Below are 22,946 nucleotides of genomic sequence, written 5' to 3'. Positions count from 1 at the left end.
ATTTCCCATGGGAAGAAAATGTTTTTCAAGCACCTTGGTGTTTCATCCTGACACCCAATGTTCTCCTCCCTGGCCACAAACGTGGAAGCAGTTAGCAGTTCCTTTTTCTTACCCCTACTTAGGCAAAAACTTGCGAATGAGGCTATAAATTACTAGTATATGTGATGTACAAATTGTAGTATTTCTATTAATGGAAAATAAATTCAGGTTTCAAATTTTTATGGCTACAACCTGGACTCCTAATCGTATGCCCTTTTTATCTGCACACTTTGTCATTACACTAACAAAATGTAAAAGTTCCTGATAATGATGGTCTCCATGGTACCAGTTTGGAGATGCAAATGTACGGGCTATGATGATGATGTCACCCAAGGGAGGAATATATACAACTGATATTAAAAGGGAAAATTATGATAGGGGAGCAGCCTTTGATACATAGACTGCACAGGGTGCCAACCGTGTATTAGGTAAAAAAATAATGGGAACAGGGCAAAATGGGCAGTATATGGGCATAGCCCCCGCATATTAACAACTTGAAAAGAGGGATCACTGAAGCAAAGGATTAGTACTTTCTGCTCTCACCATGATGTCAGGAGAGAGGCTTGGCCTAAGGTGAGAGAATGTTGCCCCATTAGCTTTCCTAAAGAGCATCTTAAGATGCTCTTCCTTACCACTTCTTTTCCTCTGTCCCTCTCTGTTCCAAAGCTAAAAATTCCCCCACTGATCAACTTGATCAGAGATACTTTAGCCTGTGAAGATAGGCGCTGTCTGCATCAGACTGGAGCCCATCTCTTGAGACTGTTAAAGAAAAAAAAAAAAAAAAAGATATGGAGAATCTAGGCCAAGCCTTAAGCCTTGCTCTTATTTAATTCACTTCTGACCTAAATCTACCCACTCTACACTTTCTGCTCAAACCTCAGAGACAAAGTAGATCTATCTACCACATTAAAAGCTTCCACACACTTGAAGACAGTTATGCAGTCACTAGCAGAATAATCATTATTTGATTACTTTCTTCTGGGCCCTCTCTACTTTCCTTAGAAATGTGGCAATAGCTGTATCAGAATAATGAAAAAAAAATATATATATATAGTGTGTCCCAAAAGTCTCAGTGGAGTTTCAAGTTTAATAATTTCAGAAGTACACATGCTATACAATTACAAAAGACATCATTGAAAAGTCTAGTTATTTAGGTTTTTTAATACTCATTTAGAGATGTGATTTTTGAAAAATTAATTTCAATTTTTGAAGCCAGTATTTGCCACCTTGAATCTGAGGGAGGGACTGAAATAATAGAAATTTCAAATAACATTTTTAAAGTTTGTAGCATTAATTTTCTGATATGACTAACGCTTAAAGGTGAACTTAATAGCTTGCGTATATATCTTTTCTTGTCTTTCTGAACACCATATGAGCCGTCTATCTACCCGTAGTCACTGCTCATATCTCATATTTCAGTCTATGGTAACTGTTTGAATGTCTGTCCTCTCCATCGGACAGTAACCTCCCTGAAGGCAAGAACCTTGCTCACTCATCATTGTTCGGTTAGCAGTATTTTGTGTGTTAGAGGACTAAACAGTTGAAGGATGTTTCTTTCACTATATCTCAGCATCCATCTGGCTTTCCCACACAGTCAGATTTTACTGATAAGCTTGCCATCAATTTGCAGACTCCATCTTCTCCCACTTTGTACGTTTGAACCCAACTCGATCAGCGCTGCCTCTATCAATGTTATGGATCTTGTTCCTGGTAAATATCTTCATCTCTTTGTCTCATTATTCTTTTCTCATTATTTAGGGTGAGTCAGATTCAACTAAGTAACATTTATTGAGCTGCTAATATGTGCAAACCTTATTCCTTGTTACTTCCGCCTACCTTATCCCAAAGAATTTTTAAATTATGTGAAGAAAGTATAATTACCTTTATTTTATATGAAAAGAAATGGAGAAACAAAGAGGGAAGCAATTGATCACAATAACATGGAAAATACAAACAAAACTAGGATTCAGACTCCTCTAGGTTTCACTATATTTTCCCCAGTGCACAGCAGACCCTAGAATCCTGATATTACTGCATGCCAATTACATTGGTTCTTTTTTTTTTTTTTTTAACCAAATTTCCCCAACATGGTTAGTTAATTAGATGGACCCCATCACAGCCTATAGCTAAATCCAGATAGACTCAGGTCCCAGATAAAAGAGCTGCTCTTAGAAACCTAAGACTTTATGTCAGAGAGACCTACAAAGAATTAAGGGCACTCATTCAACACCTCTCTTCCCATAGCACTTCCAGAAACACACACACACCTTCAGAAACAAAACAATATGCAAGGGGCAAAAAGAAATCTATTATTTTCTCAATATTTTGGAATAAAGGAAATGCTACAATGAGGTAAATTCTATGAGACTAGCCTTAAAATATTAATGCAGAAAATTGTTTGATCCAAGACTCTGATGGCTGTAATGTTTCCCCTCTAAATCAAGGAGCTGCATACTACAGGGGAAGGGGGAGTATCATGATCTTTTACTTAACACCTTTGATACTGTGGGATCGGCAAAATACAAAATGCAACAAATAACACTGTGGAATAATTGCCTATGTGCATGTGTGTATGAGGCATCTAAGTGTGCCCTGTTTGTGGTATCAATAGACTTTTCATTGTTATAAATTATCACATCCCTTAGAATCAACTCTCCCTCCACTTTTGTTAGAGGACAATTTTCTCCTTGGTGATAGGGAGGGAGAAAGGAATATATTTCTTGGTTTAAGACAAGGAAAACTACCAAGGAATTCAGCGGGATATAAACATTTAGGGTCTTTTAGTGAGTTGAGAAATCCCAAGAGTAGTTAAGTCAGTGACCAGAGGGAACTTTGAAAGAATAATCTGTCTGATCCACCAAGAAGACCTATTTCTCTTTCTCTCGGGTTGAGGAGGGGGTGGGTTTCCAGATAAATTGTATTCTGTGTTGGACAAACTGCAGCAATGAATTTCAGGCAGAAAAGAGAACATAATTATTTATACAGTGAAAATGGCAGGGCATTAAAAGCCATCTGCCATTTTGATCTGCCAACAGAGCATCTTCCATATTGAAGCAATTAAGGGGGGGAAGAAGTTCCACAGAAATCTGTTTGTCTATCTTTGAATTATAAAAGTGAAAAACCAGAAGCATATTTAGATGATTTTTGGTGCTGCTCATCAAAAAAAGAACTGTCCTTAGTTTAGACCAAGAAGGGGGGGTGGGAAGAGGAAAGAAAGAAAGATGTTTGCCAATTGGTCTAATCAGGGTCAGTCTGTCTTGGCTATCTTTCCTTACCCAGCCAAGCCTGCTTTCCATACAAACTCTTTTTTGTTCTCTTTGTTTTTTGGTTTTTGTTTTATTTTTTAGCAGTTCAAACTTAACTCTGAATGTATCAGGTATCAGAGTTCATTTGATCTATAACTTGGCCCATATTAGATAATACACTTGCAAAATAAATACATTTGAAAGTCACCTCTTCCTGGATCCAAACCTTAGATGTCCAATATAACTTTGTGGAATAATAAGTAATGAAAGGATGAATGGATGGGTGATGTGGTATTGGCTCCTACAGAGCATTCCAACACCAAAAAGATGGGTTGTCTTTTTCAGCCTGAAGCTTATCTCATAACATAATCATTTTTCCACAGTAATAACTAATCCCTGAAATGTCTGAAGCACATTACGTCTTTCCATCTACTCTTTCACTTTAATTCATGCATTCAGTTAACCCACTTTTCTTAAGTTTTGGGGTACTGCCCCGACAGAGCTCATATTCTAATGGGAGACAGACAGGGAAATGTATGCTTAGAACGCAGAGTGATAAGAAAAATACTAGAGGTTAGTGCAGTGTTCCTGGCGCACAGAGGACGTAGCATCCAAATGGGCTGGGAATGTCTAGCAAAGCTTCCCCTAAGAGACTTCATTTATAGTGAGACTTGAAAGAGGAGGTATAATAGGCAGTGGGAGGTACATTTTCCACAGAACAAAAGCATGGACATGTGAGAGCATGGCATATTTGGGAAACCAAAGGTGGTTTGAAGTTTCTGGAGCCTACGTTTTAAGGTAGCAAGAGAAAGGAGATAATAGATGCAACGTTTATGGGAGGTAGATCATATCATTTCTTGCTCACTAGGCTATAACGTTTCAGTTAAATCCACCAGAAATGGAGACCCATAGAAGAATTTTAAGAAGAAAGACATTATCAGTAAGGGCTGAGTTAAGGGGGGGGGGGGGAAGACTAGAGTCAGACAGCCTGTTTGGAGGCCATCATGATAGCTACAGCTCCTCTGCAGGTAGGTCACGAAATAGTCACTATCAAAATTAGCTGTGCTTTCACCGTATAACTAACTTTGCTGCATGTGCTTTTGGGAATTTCCTGACATCTGGGACTATGTCTTATTCACTGCTAAAGCCAATATTTAATCTTTAACTCTTGCTCTTTTCTCTATATTTTATCATTGTTTAGAATAAGAGGTTTGGAACTTTAAAATATGAGGTTCAGTATCAGGATATGTCAATTTAATTTATCAAGTCATTAGGTCAAGGGTCAAAATCATACCGTCTCTTTGTTAGAATCCAAAAATCGTGATTAAAAATTGAACATCCATGTTTTAAAAATGAAATGCTAATGGAAAGGAAACTTCCTAAAATACACACACACACACCATAACACAAATCTTAATTTTAATCTTCTTAATTTTAATCTAACGACCAATATTATGCTTAATGATGAAACTCTAGAAGTAATATCCCCATTAAAGTAACAAGTAAAGCCATTATTATTGCTATTATTTCACATATAAAATGCAAATCTATGCAATTTGTAAAAAAAACCCAAATATTAAAAAAAAGAATGAAGCAAATTGTTATTATTTAATTTTTGTGTAGCTGTCTCCCTACAAAACCTAAGAAAATAAGCTTAGAAGTTATATCACTTTAGAACAATGTCCAATAATAAATGAACTAACTAAAAGAGCTATAGTTTATATTAAAAATTGTCACTTAGAAAATATACATAATTTAAAAATCTACCTCATAATAGTATCCAAAATTTAAAGTAGCTAGCCATAAACTTAGTAAGAAATGCATAGAACAAAAATGAAGAAAACTATAAAGCATTCCTGATGGTAATAAGAAGAGAACTGAGTCAGTGGAAAGTCAGATCATGCTTCTAGATAGGAAGAATATTTTAAAATTCTTAGTTGTTAAACTAATCCATAAATTTAAGGTAAACTCAATAAAATTCATGAAGATACTTATCAGGCACCTGAAAAATAATTCTAAATTATATCTGGAGGAACAAAGAAACCAAAAGCTAAGAAAGAGTAATAAAATGAAAATAATGTAGACAAAACCCCTGTCAGATTTTAACACACATATTATACGTGTGCAACCATTAAAGAAAAATATGATACTATCATGAGAATAAATAGAATAGGGAGAGTTGATAGTCCAAAAAAAAAAAAAAAATCTAAGAGTATGTAATGTAGGTGAAAAAAAGGACGGCGTTGCAAAGCAATTAGAAATGACCATTTCTTAAATGATATTTAGGAAATGGCCAACGAAGGGAGCCTGTGTATTTATTTAACATGGATAAATGATTGAAATGGGAAACATGATATATAAGAAAAAAGATAAACTAGGTGAATATTGATATCACTTTTGCATGAGGAAAGTCTTGCTAAGAATAATTTTAAGCAGAAAAACTGATACAAAAAGCGCAACATCTATACTTTAGAACATAGCATAATCAGGACTGAAAGGACATTGAAACATTGGAGAAATCTATGCAATGGGTATGATAAGTCACAAGTTAACAGCATTAAAAGATGAAGAGACTTTATAAATCAATTGCAAATTGATGAATATACAATTCAAAAACTGGGTAAAGGACATGAGTAGCTGATTTATAAAGCAAAAAAAAGAATCAGGGAATTCCCTGGTGGTCCAGTGGTTAGGGCTCCAGGCTTTGACTGCAAGGGGCACGGGTTCGATCCCTGGTCAGGGAACTAAAATCCCACATGCCACGTGGCCAAAAAAAAGAAAAAAAAAAAAATTTTGGACTTCCCTGATGGCGCAGTGGTTAAGAATCCGCCTGCAAATGCAGGGGACATGGGTTCAATCCTTGGTCCTCGGAAGATCCCACATGCCATGGAGCAACTAAGCCCATGTGCCACAGCTCCTGAGCCTGTGCTCCAGAGCCCTCGAGCCACAACTACTGAGCCCGTGTGCCGCAACTACTGAAGCCCGTGGCCTAGAGCCCGTGTTCTGCAACGAGAGGCCACCGCAATGAGAAGCCCACGCGCTCCAATGAAGAGTAGCCCCTGCTCGCTGCAACTAGAGAAAGCCCGCACACAGCAACGAAGACCCAACACAGCCAAAAATAATAAAAATAAATAAATAAATAAATAAAAGCAAAAAATAAAAAGAGCTTCAATTAAAAAAAAAGAATCAATACTTATTTTAAAAATCCTAACTTTACTAGTAATGAAAGGAATTGAAAATTTTAAATGTGATATGTGATTATAATTTACTTATCAATTTGTGAATCATTTAAAAAGAATAATAGTATCTAGAGTTGGCCTGAATGGGAGGAAATGGGAGCTTACCTATTTTACTGATGCTATTATAAATTGGTATAATATTTCTGATAGGCAATTTGTCAATTAAGTATCAAAAGCTTCTGATACAGTAATTCCACTCTAGGAATCTATCCTAAAAGAATAATTAGATATTTGGCAAAGGTGTGTGAAAACAACGTACTTACGCAACAATAGTCAACTGATACCATATACCTTTGTAATGAAGTTAGGAGGATATTTAGGGAAAAAAATGTTGACATAAGTATACTGATGCTGAAAAATGCATATCATGTATTATTATGTAGGGAAAAAAGCGGACATCATTTTACGGTTGCCTTTTTTAAAGATCAAAATATATGCCAAGAAAAAGTCTGGAAAGCTATAAAAATTAGCAGTGATTATTTCTGGATAGTATATTATCAAGTTATTTTATTATTTCTAGTTTTATTTCTGCTTGTTTGTATTTTATAATTTTCCTACAAGGAATATGTATTAATTATGCAGTAGAAGAAACTTATAAAATTCTTTGCAAATATATTTTACAACAATTACCATGGCTGTGATTAAAATTAAACTTGAAGTACAGTTTGTCCTTTTCTATTCACACTTTCCCTGGAATACTAGATTGATGAATTTATTTTAGAGTTTTTCTCTTCTGAAGATCGTTGTTATTTGATTATGGGGTAAACAAAGATTTTTAAAGAAAATAATTAATTAGAAAAGACACAAGCTCTATATTCATAATATATAAAGTGTTACTACACGAGACAGAACCCTTTAAACACTCAAACATTTTAGTTCAATTCACTTATTGCTAGAGTGACCTTGGGCAAGTCTCTGAATCTTATGATGTTTCATATTCTTTCCTCATCTAGGAAATGGGGATAAAAATATCCAAAATGAAAAAAAAAAAAAATATCCAAAATGCCTACCTCCTAGGGCTGTGTAGGAACTAAGTGGAACAATGGCCATTAGCAGGTTTTATAATCCAATGAAGAACTACATAAATGAGAGGGGCTATTCTCAGTATTTTTTTCTTTGCACTTTTCTTATTCATTACATGTTCGTTGTGTTTTTTAAAGATGCCATAAGTCTAATATTTTCAAAGTAAATGCATCTCAAAGCCTGGGTGGATCAGCTCTTCATTTCCCCAAACAGCACCACTCTTGATATTATTAGCCCAAGATGGACTCATATGTTGAAGAGTTATCCAGTGTTCTACTTTCCTGCTGCCTGCTGGGTTGTCTTTGAAGCTCGGGCTGTAGAATGGAGTAAGATAAAAATGAAATAAAAGGCTTGTGTGTATTAAGATGGCTTCCCCTCTTATATTTTTAAAGAGGCCGAACGCTTATGCCGAGTTTAGGCAAACACAATCCTGATTATTTACATGGCATAATGGAAGTAAGCACTCAAGGAGAGAGAAATCTGATGCTTTTACTCAGCATGCTGTAAACCATTATCTCATGTTTTCTATGGAAAACAGTCTCAGCTGGGAAATTTGGTAACTCAGTAGGCTATTAATAGGATGTGGAATGTGATTACTCTTTTTGGATCACTTCAATATGTAATTACTTTTAGGATCTGGTAGAAAGAAACTCTATTAAATGATAATTATAGGACTGTATTTGCTTTAAAGTTTTGTAATAGCTCTAAACATGGGAGTTTTCATTAACTGTTTGCCATAGTTAATAAAGTCATTTTTCTTAAAAAGTAGCAACGCCCTGCAAAAGTGGTAGCTCCACAAAGGATTAGTTTCTTATAGGAAAGGGCAGGGGAAACAGATTGTGCAGTAGGTTGGCTTCTCCATGGTAATATAATCTCCTTGAAAATATAGATGGTGTCCCCGAAGTACTGTGACAAAGTGAAATATTTATAAGTCCCTAGAGAACAATAGGTCTTAGTATAATGTTTTCAGAGGGTAAACAGCAACTAAATATTATTGCACACATAAAAAGAAGACAAGGCAAGTGATGGAGGCAAAGTTGGCAAAGAAAAGCCTAGAAACACCAGCTGTTTCAGGAGGTGTCCAGCAATAAACAGGGATATTGCCAGAAATACATCCAGCAGTTAGACCTCAAATGTAAATTGGGGATTATGTGAACACACAGATATAAGGATCATAATGAAATGCTCAAATCAGTCCAAGAAATAATAATAAAGTATGCCAGGTCATATCCCCCCAAATCCAAGGAGCATGGGGCACAGTGGTTCAGGCTGCAACCTCTAGCCTCTGAATGTCCAGGTTTAAAATCTAGGTCTCGCTCCCACATGGCTGATTTACTTAATGGCCCATCCCTCATTTTCCTTATCTTCAAAATGGGAATGATAATAATAATCCTTACCTATGATGCTGCTGAGAAAATTAAATAAAGTATGGGAAGGATCTTGGCACGGTGTTTAGAACATAGTTACTGGTATGTGTAATATAGATAACATTGATAATGGTGATGGGGAAAGTAATATTACTTATTAGATTAATTTAAGATCCTATAAACCTGATCTCAGTCATCAAGAAAGCAAAATATCTATAACCTCGTACATAGCTAGCATGTGTCTAATGAAAACATGTGTTCAGAAGGACGACATTTTATTCCTATGTCAAATCATGGCATTTGTCTTCCTGTTTTTACAGACCTGCATTGTCACAGGCTTATAGGAACAGGTGCAGGCCAAAATAGTCTTGCCAGGAGTCAAGAAATTTATTTTTTGATCTTGGCTCTGCTATACACTTTGTCAAGGGACTGCATCAGTTTGGGCCTATACTACAACAGCAACAAAAAACAACTACTTCGAATAATTTCCAAGTCTAGAACCTCCTTGACTAATGAAATGAGAAGTAGAAATCACATCAAATTTTGCATGTTTACAGTGGAGAAACAGTGCTTTATTCATGCCCTTCAGGCAATAATTCCATAACTACCTTTAAGTATCAAGCTCTGTACCCAACCACATTGCATTAAAACTATGCTGGGAAGGGAAGGACAGCTGAAAGATTACATTACCTTACAAGGTTGAACTAGTCTCTTTTAATGCTTTACTTAATATCAATATTCATAAAGCCATGCTTCCCCCTAAGGATGTATCAACCTCTTAAAAAAAAGATAAATGAAGTTGTTTACATATTGACCCTGTAAGCCTCCCCACTTGGTTTTCGCACTGCTTCGTGAATATCAAAGCCAACAACAACAAAAAAAGTAAAATAAAATTAGACTCACTTATTCCTATGCACCAAGAGAGCCCACATCTCAAAATAAAGGTGGCATTATTATTTCTTGTTTGTTCTTCAACAGAAAGGCATTATTAAGATTAGGGGAAATACTTGTGCTCTGCAATATAAAAGCCATTTATTTTCCATTTCTACTTCTCTGAATGCACAGGAACCTTGGTACAAACCTCTGTTGTCTCTGACTGTGAAATTTGGATTGTGAATGATTTCAGGGGGTAGACTGAAGATAAATCTTGGTCCATTGGCTGTGTCATCCTTGTCATCTGCACTAATTGTAACAATTGGCTGAAAGAGAAAGGTGGCCCATAAATAAATCATGCTGACATTGGCACATCATTCATTCAAAAATTCCTGGCTGGCTGAGAAGCCTGATTTTAATTAGAGAACATAGCTCCAGAGCTAAACCAGGGCTCTGAAGCCTTCTTGGGCAGTGGGAAGTATCTCCAGGTGATGCTCTCAAAACCAAACTCTGTTTCTAAATGCTTATTCATAGCCAAGGCAGAGCAGCGTTACCTGGTTAGAAAGTGGCTTGGTCTGGTCACTCTCACAGATGAAGCCTTCATAAGGGGCAGCAAACTTGGGAGCATTGTCGTTGACGTCAAGGACCCTAATGGCCACAGGGACTTTGGCTTCCTGATGCCGGTTGTCTGAAAGGAGAGAATTGAGACAGTAAACATGTGCAAGGGAGGAATCCATGTTGGTCCAAGGTTACTCTGGGAAAAAAGTGAGCTCCAGCCACTCATTCAGGCCCTGCGGGGAAAGGCACTGTTGGCACAAAAATCACCTAAAATCCAAAGTACGCCAAATCCAATGTGAGGGGGATGTCCTAGAATAAAGGTCAACATTAGACCAGTAAGAAATAAACCACTTTTCCCTTTCTGTTGAGGTTTAATTCTAAATGCTTATAATGGAGCCTGGCCCCCTCAGAGTGTAGTCCACAACAGCAGTTCTCCAAGTGGGATCCCCAGAGGAGCATCGAACAATTTGGGAATTCATTGGAAGTGAAAATTCTCAAACCCAACCCAAGACCTGAGTTAGAGGCTCTGAGGGTGGGATCCAGAAATCTTTGTTACAACAAGCCTTTCATGATAATCCATTGCATGATCAAGTTTGAGAACCACCGGTCTATAGGTAAAAAAGAACCCACAAATCTTGGCTCTAAGGATTCTGCTGCTCTGGGTTTAAACAAAACTGAGGATAAAGCGGGGAATCTTTCAGTGGCGGTTAAGAGTTTCAAGCTGCTACAGGCTATCAGCTCATGTGCCAAGTCTGTACCCAGTTCTGCCAAAGAAAATGAAAACATCTCTATTTGCTTATATGTCTCCCTAGATAGACGACCAAAAATAAATTTTAAAGATTGAAAAATATGTTTGACTAAAAAAAAAATTGTTCTATCTCAGCTGTCTGTTATTTTCCAGAATATATAGAAAGTCTCAAAGAATAATATTTGGTAAAGTAGGATCAAAACCCTTACGATAATACTTACGGATTTCTGCTGCAAAAACTGATATGTTGAGCCAGGCAGTTTCTTCTCTATCTAAAGGTTTTGTCGTTTTAATAAAACCATCCTCTGGATTAATAGTGAAAAACCTGTCCAGGTCAGTGTGACGATCGATTGAATACCTAAGCAGAATGCAAATGAGGCAATTAGACCAAGACATTCCAAGCAGCTTAATATTTGAATATTTTCTCCATGCTATATTTAAAGCAACTTTTTCAATGAATTGCTTGAGCTAGGTTTTCTTTTTAATCAGATTTACTTTTCAAACTTCATACATTAATCTTTTATAGAAATCATTTTGCTACATTGGAATTCTTTATTCAGGACAATGAATGAAAGAGCTGTTTAGCATATTTGATTGAGAAATGGAATAATATGTTGCATATCTGATTGAGAAATGGAATAACATGCTGCATATTTCTTCGTATTTACTACAATCACCCACCATCTGAATATTTATGAACCTGCATTTGGGAAGTGGGTTTGCCTTGCTCCCAAACTACTCAGAAAGTCACAAGTGTATGGAACATTTGCCAGATTTTTGCATATGAAATATTAAATAGTCTTAAGTTATCATCAAAGATCATTTACGGCACTAAAAAATCAGTTTTCTCCTTACTTAAAGGAAAATGCTAACTATATTTGGAATAAATTTATTCAATTTATTTGGTTTTAGGGGTTCTCAGGTAGCTTGGTTCTGAATTCCATTGTGAAATATGCAAAGAGGACTTGGCCATTCATTTGTAGGGCATTCTCCCCACACTTTAATGACCCCAGGCTGAGCCTAACAGCATAGTTGGAAGGTTTCAGCTACTCCTGTCCACTAGAAAATGTGCCTTTTTCTAACAAAAGACAAAAGAATTTCCAGAATATTATGGGGCAAGGTGAGGTAGAAGATGGGTCAAGAGGAGTGGTGTAGTAATGTAAAATAACTTGCCCAGGATAAAGTTCTGGAGACCTGGCTTTAATAAGTGTTGACAGTTGTCCCATGGCATCCATGGGGGATTGGATCCAGGACACCTGAGGATACCAAAACCCATGGATACTCAAGTCTCATATAAAACGGCATAATATTTGCATATAACCTACACATATCCTCCTGTACACTTTAAATCATCTATAGATTACTAAAATACTTAATACAATGTAAATGCCATGTAAATAGTTGCTGGTGTGCCACAAATTCAAGTTTTGCTTTTTGGAACTTTCTGGACTTTTTTTCCCCAAATATTTTGGACCTGTGGTTGGTTGAATCCATCGACATGGAATCCATCAACGCAGAACGCATGGATACAGAAGGCCAACTGTACATATGTCTGAAGGCATTCATTGAGGGCCATAAAACCAAAGAATATTAGAAAATATTAGCAAAGACCATGGATGTCACAGAGTTTAGTCTCTTCAATCTACAAACGATGGGATTTGCAAATGGTCTGTTATCTCGCTTCTGGGGGAGCCAATATTAGAACCTGGATCTTCCAGTTCTAGATCATGTTCTTTCCAAAAGAGAGGAATTTAGTGCAGAGCAGCACTTCGCAATATAGAAAACATGAGCTCATCCATGACATCGCTGACTTCACAGCTCCCTATGAGAATGGAATGATAAGTCCCCTTCCCCAGTGAGGAAAGAGAAGATAAACTATCACACACCTCATAAATGTCAGTAGAGGCTAAGTGACTAAACCCTCAGCAGAGCTCTATGTGAAAATAAAGAGAAAATAATAGAATATTTTGTCCCTGCCACTAGGGAGTTTACTATCCAGTTGACATGACAAGACAGGCTCACAGGAAGAAAGATAATTAACAAGTATTATTCTATAGAAGTGAAGCGCATGGATTTTGGTTTTGTAAAGTCCTAGGTACAAGTTCTTGCTTGGCTACATATACGCTGAGTGATACTGGAAAAGCCACTTAAGTTCTTTGAATTTCAGCTTACTTATCACTTAAACTAGAATATTAATAGTAACCTAACTTTTAGGTTATCCGTGAGAATTACATAAAATGATAGATGTTGAAGATGCATAACCTAGTGCCTCACACATAGTAAACAGAACAACAAATATAGCTGCTCTGATTTTTGTTGTTGTCACTGCTGTTACACACTGTGGACAGATCAAATGTCAGTCTACAGAGTATGACTTTCATACTATAGCCAGTGAAAAATCATGAAAGGCTTTTGATCATAGGAACAAATAAACTGATTCAGACTATCAGGGTGATGAATAAGATAGGGTGGGCAAGGTGGTCTGAGCTAGTGAGAGTGAAGGAAGGAACAGAGGAAACTTAAGGAGGTGATGTATTGATAGTTTTTAAGGAGTGAGGTGATAAGAGAGTGAGGTATAGAAGCGACAGAGGGAATAGAAGACTATGTGATAAAGACAGAACCAGTAGGACTCAGTTGATATTTGGAGATCTGTGGGAGGCTGGGAGAGTCCTTGAGAGTTTCTAGCCTGAGTGTCGCAGAGGGGGAGACATTGGGAAATACAAAGTCAACTTACCAGGAAGGAGAGGTTGAATTTCCACTAGGGCTATGCTGCCACACCAGGAGAGCAAGATTCAACTTTATCAGAGGTTTCACAGAGTCAGGGGTATAGTCGGTCTTTTTTTTTTTTAAGTATGTCACAAGAAGTATAGGCTCAAAAATATGTTTTTAATGAATGAGCCAGTGAAGGACAAAGGAAGTGGGTAAAAATGCAGAGCAGACAGCAGAACAAGAACAGAATTAGAATCAGGGAGAAAGATCAGCCTAGAGGCAGAAAATTTAGAGCATTAACTCAATTCAATCAGTAGCATGGACGGAAACTCTATAGATAAGTGGACACAGGGAGAGAGAAAGTCTGAAGTGAAAGGCTGAGTGTCAGGGAGCCCCCAGTGCCTGGACTGAGATCTCAGACTAGTGGAGACACCGGGTACGTCTGAGGCATGAAGAGGTCACTGCCAGTGAAGCTAAGAGGAAAGAATATTTCAGGAAGGCAATGGTAAACGAAAAGGTCTCTAATGCTAGAGTCTGAGAAGAAAGCTGCAGAAATTTCGAAGCAGCTAAGAGTTTGGCTGACACTATAAGGCCCTCCTACCCAGTATGTTTAAGGACACAAATGTCCTTAAAGGTGAAGATAAGCACTCAGGAAAGTAGGTAGTCTGGCTAGGAGACCCACTGAATAAAAAACTTTAAATGTTATTCTATGAATTGTTTGGCAATTCTAAGAATGAGGACCTGAGTGGGTGAGGGGAGTTGGTTCAAGGGCCATAGTGAGCATCTTTGGATAATTATAGACATGAAAAATGTCTCCATGCACAGACTAGCTTCCACTGAAAATATGACCCAAATAACCAATCACAGATGTGGATCCTTGGAGATAACGAGGTGCCAAGGAAATGAGCAGCTGTTCCATGTGTTTTTACATCATCACTCTTCTAAAAAGCTGCTAATGCACCTTGATATTCTAGGCCAAAGCTAACTCATTTAAAATTCACACCATGAACATTTCTGAGTAGTTTAAAGGTGTTACCAAGCTCCTCAGTCGTTACCTGATGTATCTTCTTGCACAGAGAGCACGGTACTCAAACCTTCCTGGGAGATCTTTCCATTAGTGGCTGCCCAGCGAGAGTAAACCGCTCATCGTGGACTCAAGGCAGCTCTGGACTAAAATCCAGTCTCCAATACTGACTGGTCATGTGACTTTGGGTAAGTCACATCATCTCTTTGAGCCTCAGTATTTCCATCTATTGGACCCTAAAGTGATCACAGCCTCAAGGGTGTCTGAGGATTAACTTAAATAACTTAGTGCAGGGTTGTCTGGGGCCAAGAAGATGCTCAATAAAGGGTAATTTCCTTCCTTTCTCCCCAAGGGGGCAATGTTCAAAGACTTAAAGGCAACTGAACAGCATTTACATTTGGGACTTCCTTCTGCTCTGTCAGCATTTTCTTTGGTATAAATAGAAAAACTCCATTGTCCATGGCAATTTTTTTTCATACTCAGATCTATTTACTTTTCTTCCCAGCTTTATTGAAATATGATTGACAATTTAAAAAGTCTGTATTTAATGTGTACAACGTGATGTTTTAATATAAGTATACCTTGTGTAATGATTACCGTAATCAAGCTAGTTAACATAGCCACTGCCTCACACAGCAACCACTTCCTTTGTGTGTGTGTGTGTGTGTGTGTGTGTGTGTGTGTGTGTGTGTGTGTGTGGTGAGAACACTTAAGATCTACTCTCTTTGCAAATTTCAAGTCTACAATACATTATTATTAACTATAGTTACCATGCTGACCAATATCGCCTCATTTTCCCCACTCTCTAGCCCCTGGCAACCAGTGTTCTACTCTCTGTTTCTATAAGTCAGACTTTTTTAGATTCCACGTATGAGTGATATGCTATATTTGTCTTTCTGAGTCTGGCTTATTTCATTTAGCACAGTATCCTCCAAATTCACATATGTTATCACCAATGGCAGGATTTTCTTTTTTCAGGCTAAATAATAGTCTGTTTTATATATATAATATACACACATATATATATGTGTGTGTATATATATATATATCTATATATATATATATATCTCACTATTTCTTAATCCATTCATCTGTCAACGAACATTTAGATTGTTTTCATATCTTGGCTATTGTGAATAATGCTGCATTGAACACGAGAGTGCAGATACCTTTTCAAGATGCAGCCATTATGGAAAACAGTATAGAGATTCCTCAAAATGTAGATGGAGGCTGGATTTGTTCTGTGGGCTGTAGCTTATTAGCCCCTGACCTAGACAGACACATCCCTGGCCCTCTTTGACTGTGCCAGAGACAACACAGTATAAGCTGTCATTGTGATGTATGGTGAGAGCTGTGAGGGGGAAGCTGCATTTGATCCACCTTAGGGTGCCCTGGAAGAATTCCTAGAGGAGGTGACACCTAAGTGGAGGTGGGAAAAATGAGTACCATGTAGCAAGTTGGAAAGGATGAGAGTGAGATCTCCAACCAGAAGGAAGAACACGCGAAGGTCAGGAATTAGAAGAGGACAGGAAGTAGCCCCGTCTAGCTGCAACTGAGAGTCTGATGAGAAGGGAGAGTAAGACAAAAAGCAGGAGAGACCAGCAGGACACAGCAGGAATTGGGGGGGGAGGAGCTCAAAGAAGAGCCTTAAGCCAAGTAAGAGAATTGAGACTATTTTGGAGTAGGGGACAATGGGAAACAATTTGATCAATGATTTTTTTTGTCGTTGTTGCTGTTTAACTGAAGTATGATGTGATGTTTGGATGTGCATTTTAAAACACTCAGTCTGGCTACAGGATGACGGAAAGGTAGGTGGGAGATTGGGGGCAGGGGGACCATGAGGAGGCAGAGGAAGGAATCTAGGCAAGAAGGGAATTAGGGGAGTGGCCATGGAAAAACAAACACCTGCTAGAATCCAGTCCAGGGCAGGTTTCAGCCAACTTTACATTTCTGCCCTATATGGACATGCCTTGAATCTGTGACTCAAGCCTCCTTCTCAGCCTCTTTCTCATCACCCTCTCATCTTCATCGTCAATCTCCTTGGTCATTAGCTCAGGTTGGGGAGCGAGGGAGACAGGGTTCTAAATGGCTTTTCTAGCTTTCTTGTCTAAGTCACAAAAGTATATTTGTGATAATTAAAAGCATCCTAAATTTGAGGGGCACTTTGTTATCTCTTCAAAGTGCTCAGCAGTTAGATAGATAGACAAAGCTTGCCTTCTGAGCCTCCTGTTCACTGTCTGTGTCTCTTTGATTAAGTCACTTTGCCCTGCAGAGCCCCAATTTCCTCTTAATTTAAGAGATAATAATTCCTAGAAAATAACATTGAGGGGATAAATTGGATTATATATCTGACACCCCTAGTACAGTAACTGGAGCATAGGAAGGTGTTCAATAAATTAGAATTACTGTTATTATTTCACAATCATTATTTATACTTCACCACAGTTCTCTGAGACAGGCAAAGCTAAGGGTTACATCACCTAGTATACATCGGGAAATCTGCTCCAGAAATTTTGGAGCTTGAACAAGTCTATCCAAAGAGTTGGTGCAGAGGTGGAGTAGAACTCATGTCTTCTAAGTCTTCATCTTGTTTACATTGAATGATATCTTGGACCCTTTTTGAGACTGAAGGACCTGGTTCCTATAGGGATTTCCTAAAACCTCTTGCCTCCGGAATTCCCCATCCAGGATTTAAAAATAAATCTCTCTGTACCTTATCGGGCTATTGGCAGCATCAGGGTCTTTGGCATGCACTCTCCCCACCACAGTGCCAGCAGCTGCATTTTCTTGGACTTCATGGATATAACTCGGGGCCAAGAACATGGGGGGCTCATCAGCATCTTCCACTGCAATCTTGACTGTCACGGTGTCTTTGAAAGGCCCGTTGCTGATGAACTTTGGGTCGATGTGCACGTTGGCTGCCTCTACCTTCAAGCTGTATGCTCTTTTGGTTTCAAAATCTACAGGCTGGCAAGAAAGAAGAGAAGATTGACAACCAATTCCTTGAAAGAATAATGGAAAAGAAAAACCTGATTGTTCTATAGGGCACCATGAATAGTTGTTCAAAGAGAGAAAATCAGTGTTTATTCAATAGCCAATTACCTGAGCCATTTGGTTAGAAAATCAGACAAATCAATTGCTGAAACTTGGAATGTGCTTAATGGGTAATTCTAGGAGCATGACAGACACAGAAGGACCACATCATCGAAAGTGAACCACATTCTATGAACACACTAAGGCTGCCCAATTCAGTCACTAAAATCATTTAAGGAAAGGAATTAAGACATTACAAAAATAAATGTTATAGCCCATTCTGAAAAGTACTAAGAATCTTGGTAATAAAAATAGTCAATGAATTTCAGGCAAAGAAAAAAGCAATGTCTTGTTAGATGACTGCTCCCCTCCACACATACACACTTCTGGCTTAATCATATTGATAGTCTCATTTTTAAAGTTTCTGACCATGTAGCATTTCTCAAAGTCTGGGACCCTTACCAGCAGTGGCCCATACACTGACTTAAGGTGGTTTATGGGTAATCTTGCGTGGGTGGGTTTTTTGAATGACATTATCCTAATTACTGATCCTATTATTCCTTTTCCAATTCTTCCATTCCCAAACACGTCAAGGACATCTCAGTATACTGCGAACTTTTAACATACCTGTTATGCTTCCTGATCTCCCTTTCAAGAGACTATGATATAACTCTCTAGCTAGAATGTAATGACACCGTTTTGTTTTGACTGCATTCATTTTTAGGTTACCTCCTACTTATGGCAAGTGATATAGTACAGTGTGAATACTTCCCTGTTAAAAGAATACGTATATGTAAAAAAAGTCCATTTAAAGAAAAACAATTATAAACAATATAGATTTTACACAGACGTGAAAAAATATTAAGAAGCAGCATTTGAATGGCTGTCATTATTAAGAAATTGATGGTAAGCACTCCCTAAATCTGAAGGAGACAAGGTTCTGTGAATCAATCAGTAAAGGGTGAAAAGTAAAATTATAGAAGAGACACAAGCTTTCCTGCCTAGGAAACAGAACTTTCTAATTAGCACTCTGGATGATACTGAACTCCCACATGTTTGGAGTGTTGGGTCTTTTAAGGCTAGCATCTGCCTGCCATGTTGTCATCATCTGCCTGGTATTATTTTGAATGGGCATATAATCATAGGGCTTAGTCCTAACCTAATTCTCCAGCACTCTAAACTGAGGATGATTCCAGTTTCAGGAAGGTTAAACGCATTCAACACCCTTGACACTTTTTCCATCATTTTTCCACCCCCATCTCCCCAGAGTCAGAGAACACTCCCTTTTCCTGAAGCAAAATCTGTCACCAGCTGCTCCGTCATTCCGGACTCAGCAGCATCTTTGTCCTTCACTGGGTTACTGAGCAGCAGAAAGAAATGATATTTATAGGCTGAAGGTATGAGACTGCTGCAATTCCTCAAAAATCTCTGCTATTATTAGACAAAATTAAAACATGAATATGATATTCTGAGACCAGGTAAGAAGAAATTTTCTGATCTCAGATAGCCTGTTGATTCTCCCAGAACAGAAAGTTTTGAACTTGGTTTAGACATATACCTAAGGACCCAGAGCATTGTTTCCACTGGAAAGCCTTGTTGTTGTTGAAGCCAGTATAGTCATGCTGCAGTTTGACTGATACTTTTTGAATCTCAAGCAAAGCTCCCCAGATCTTTGCAAGTGTTTGTCTGGGATGCCCTTTCCTAGTTTGGTGAGATTTTACTGTCTTCTGGTGCTCATCCCAGGCTTGTGAAGTCCTCCCCATCTCCCCCAGACAGAATTGTGTGGCCCCTTAGTTGCCCATCTGCAGTCCTTCATCCCCCTCCCCAGCGAGGTGAGGAGCATCCCAAAGGACTCTACTGAGTCTTGTTGATCTTTGCTGATCTTTGCCTCCCCAACGCCCAGTAATGACCGTACCAAGTGATCACGTGTACCAATCATTGCGACTGAATGGGAAGCAGAGTTGATGGATGGACAACATTTAAGCATTTGCCTACAATTTATTCCCTGCCTCCTTCCAAAAGGGATTTAAAGTAGTTTCCCATGTGAACCTTTATATCCATGTTATGAGTAGTTGAAATAAAGCTAAATGAGGCAACATACTATTTAAGCCATAAAAATCTCAATACCCCTGAGTTTACTAATCCCACCTCTAAAAATTCTCCCTGGGGGATTAATTCAACAGAAAACCCAAACAAACAATATTCAAAAATGCATGATGTTTAGATATCATAGAGGGCTTATATTTAATCATGGGAAACATACACACAAAACACCAAATCCAACTGTGAGATTTTATTAAGGAAATAATGGTCCATCAATAGGATGGGATGTTATGTAGTCATTAAAAATAATTATGTATATTATATAGCAGCATGTAAAATGTTTATGATGTGCCATTAAGTTAACAAATCAGATCACCCTATGACTGCAACTGTGTTAAATGTTACACATCCACATCTATATACATGTGGACAGAGAATATAAAGAAATAATCAGGCATAAAAGTGGCTTTATTAAAATTATTATTTAAAAAAATATTTAAAATGCCTTCTAATGCTGCTCTCACACTGCTTTACAAACAGTTTATTTGTTTGAAAGTAAATACCTCAGAAACTGTGCCGGGATCTCTCAGTGATAATTGGAGTCCCACTCGGTCAAAGGTGCTGCACGATTGGATTTTCCTCCCCAAGTCTACCAAGCCACCTACAAGTCTCATCTTTATTTTGCTAACCACACAGAGATTGTCTCAATATCCTGAAGGCAGCTTCTCTCTCTGATGCACCATTTTAATCCTGACACCTACTGTGTCTGACACAGAGTACTCAAGAAATATTTATTGCTTTCTAAGCTATTCAATAAATGAATGACTCTAGCTCCTAAATAACTCTTGAATTCTTCACCTCTACCTCTTCTGCCTTCTTCAGGTCTTTGTAATTCCTCCCTTGAATTCCAACAAGATTTCTTCAACTGGTCCCACTGTATCCATCTCAAAACCCTCAAGACTGAACTTACTCAAGTTTCTTAACTGTGTCCTATTTCCCTCAACACCAGTCCTTCATGAGCTCATTTTCTCTGACCTTCCTCTCCTTATCTATCTGGTAATTTCCTATTCATCTATGAAGGCTCAGCTCTAGAACTGCCCCCTGTAAGCAGTCATTCATGACCCATAGTCACAGATCTTATCATACTTTATCACAGTTGCTTCTCAGCTGGGGAGTGATTTTGCTGTACCTCACCCCAGGTATGTTAGGCAATGTCTAGAGCTATTTTTAGTATCACAACTGGTGGGGCTGGATGTGTGCTTACTGACATCTAGTGAGGAGAGGCCAGGAATGTTGCTAATCACCATACAATGCACAGCCCTGCCCCTACAGCAAAGAATTCTCTGTCCTGAAATGTTAATAGTGTCAAGGCTGGGAAAACCCCCTCTATGTTAATTGTCTTTTCGCTTTTAACTGTCCTGTTAAATTGTGATCTTCTTGTGACCAGGACTCTGTTTGTTCAGTTTTAGATGTCCAGCCTCTCACAAAGGGTGTGCCTGACAAATAATAATAACTCAATAACTCTTGGTAGAAAAAGGTTGAATGAATTAAGGAATGAGTGAAAAAACTATATTAAAAAATATTTTTAAAAGACAAAAATATTTTCACGGATCTCTCTATATGTTTTTATATTATTAAATCATATATATAATGATTTCCATAAGGATCCATCATTTTACTCTATTAAATTCACCTCTCAATATTTTTTTCCTGCTGGACAGTTAGAACTTTGTGTTATAAGCTTAAGCAAACGTTCTTTTACAAATTAAAGAACATCTTACTCTGTTTTAAACCTAAACATCAGTGCTTTATAGAAGATTATTCCTTTGCCCGGAAGAAACACATTGAATTGGGGGAAAATGTGCAAATTAATCACATGCAGAGAGCTCATGTGCGATGTGTTAGTTCCATGGGGTGATTTACATGTTTCAGATTTTAGAGACACAGTGTGTGTTTATACCCTGAATACATTGAAAACAGGTGACAACCTAAGCATAACCAACTACCCAGTTACTTGAACAGCAAAGGATGGGAGGCAGGAATCGCTGATGTCACTGCTCATATGTCAGTGGCAAGCAGGAGGGATAGAAATGTTAATTAACAAAGCCAGTTGACAGCTCTATGCTACACATAGTCACACAGCTACTTTTCCAGAGGAGAAACCAGAAGAAGTGATTACCCCAGCCCCTTGTGACTGGTGATTAGGCTTCTGTGGCTACACCATTCATCATCACTAATGTTGACTTTTCCAAGTATCCAGAGTTCACCCCGACTTCCATATTCTTTTATGACACAGTCACTTCTACTTTCTCTTTGTTTGGGTCCCCTCATATTTCCCCCAAACCCAACAATGCTTCCTTATGTTGTGAACAGTCGGCTTCCTAGAACACCTCTCTCCTTGCTCTCCCTACTGAAAGATTCCTCCCAGGCATCTCCCTCGGCCCCACCCTTGCCTCCTCTCCAGCTACTGGCCTCTTCATTGATTCTTCAAATTAATTTTTTTTATCAGTGTTCCAGGCCAGTCTTTTCCATCACACCAAGGAGCTTAATATTCATGTTACAAAACCAAGTTGAAAATGAGTACTTGATTAAAACCAAGGTAATTCCATCATCCAATTCAGATTTAATACTCCATATACTTTGATGATGGAGAAGTGTTGATTTCTCAAGTGGTAAATCAGGGGTAAAACCGTTTTAGAATATACTGTAACTGCTTCTTTACCTGAAAGTGAATCAAATCTGGCTCTCTTCTATAACCCCTTTCTGGTCCGTCTATTTGCAAAACGTCTAGAGTGGGAAGATGTTCTAGAATACACTAAGTTTGAATTCCATGTCTTTAAATTGCTAGCTGTGTGATTACAACAGGGTCAAATTATTTAATCTGTCTGAGCCCCAGTCTCCTCACAATTAAACTGAGGTATCATTGCTGACTGGGATAATAACATCTACTTTTTATGATCTTTATCATGTAAGATAAATGAATGCTTATAAGAGGCTCAGGCTTTGGCCAATATTTAGAATTGAGTAAATGTTAGATTTTTTTAA

At 38.0% G+C, this 22,946-nt stretch overlaps 1 protein-coding gene across 2 annotated transcripts in view; it reads right to left on the bottom strand.

Moving 5' to 3' along the window:
- CDH11 (cadherin 11) overlaps positions 1 to 22,946 on the bottom strand; it is a 143,880-nt gene that overhangs the window by 7,917 nt on the left and 113,017 nt on the right. For both annotated transcript variants that reach the window (XM_068529016.1, XM_068529015.1), the window contains 4 exons: positions 17,539 to 17,792; positions 11,314 to 11,450; positions 10,341 to 10,474; positions 9,995 to 10,112 (listed from right to left, as the gene is read on the bottom strand). In XM_068529016.1, the coding sequence (XP_068385117.1) occupies positions 9,995 to 10,112; positions 10,341 to 10,474; positions 11,314 to 11,450; positions 17,539 to 17,792 (643 nt within the window). The remainder of the gene's footprint in view (positions 1 to 9,994; positions 10,113 to 10,340; positions 10,475 to 11,313; positions 11,451 to 17,538; positions 17,793 to 22,946) is intronic.

The sequence above is a fragment of the Eschrichtius robustus genome, chromosome 19 (assembly GCF_028021215.1).
Source record: "Eschrichtius robustus isolate mEscRob2 chromosome 19, mEscRob2.pri, whole genome shotgun sequence".
Classification (NCBI taxonomy): domain Eukaryota; kingdom Metazoa; phylum Chordata; class Mammalia; order Artiodactyla; family Eschrichtiidae; genus Eschrichtius; species Eschrichtius robustus.
This window is presented reverse-complemented; position numbering and strand designations above follow the sequence as displayed.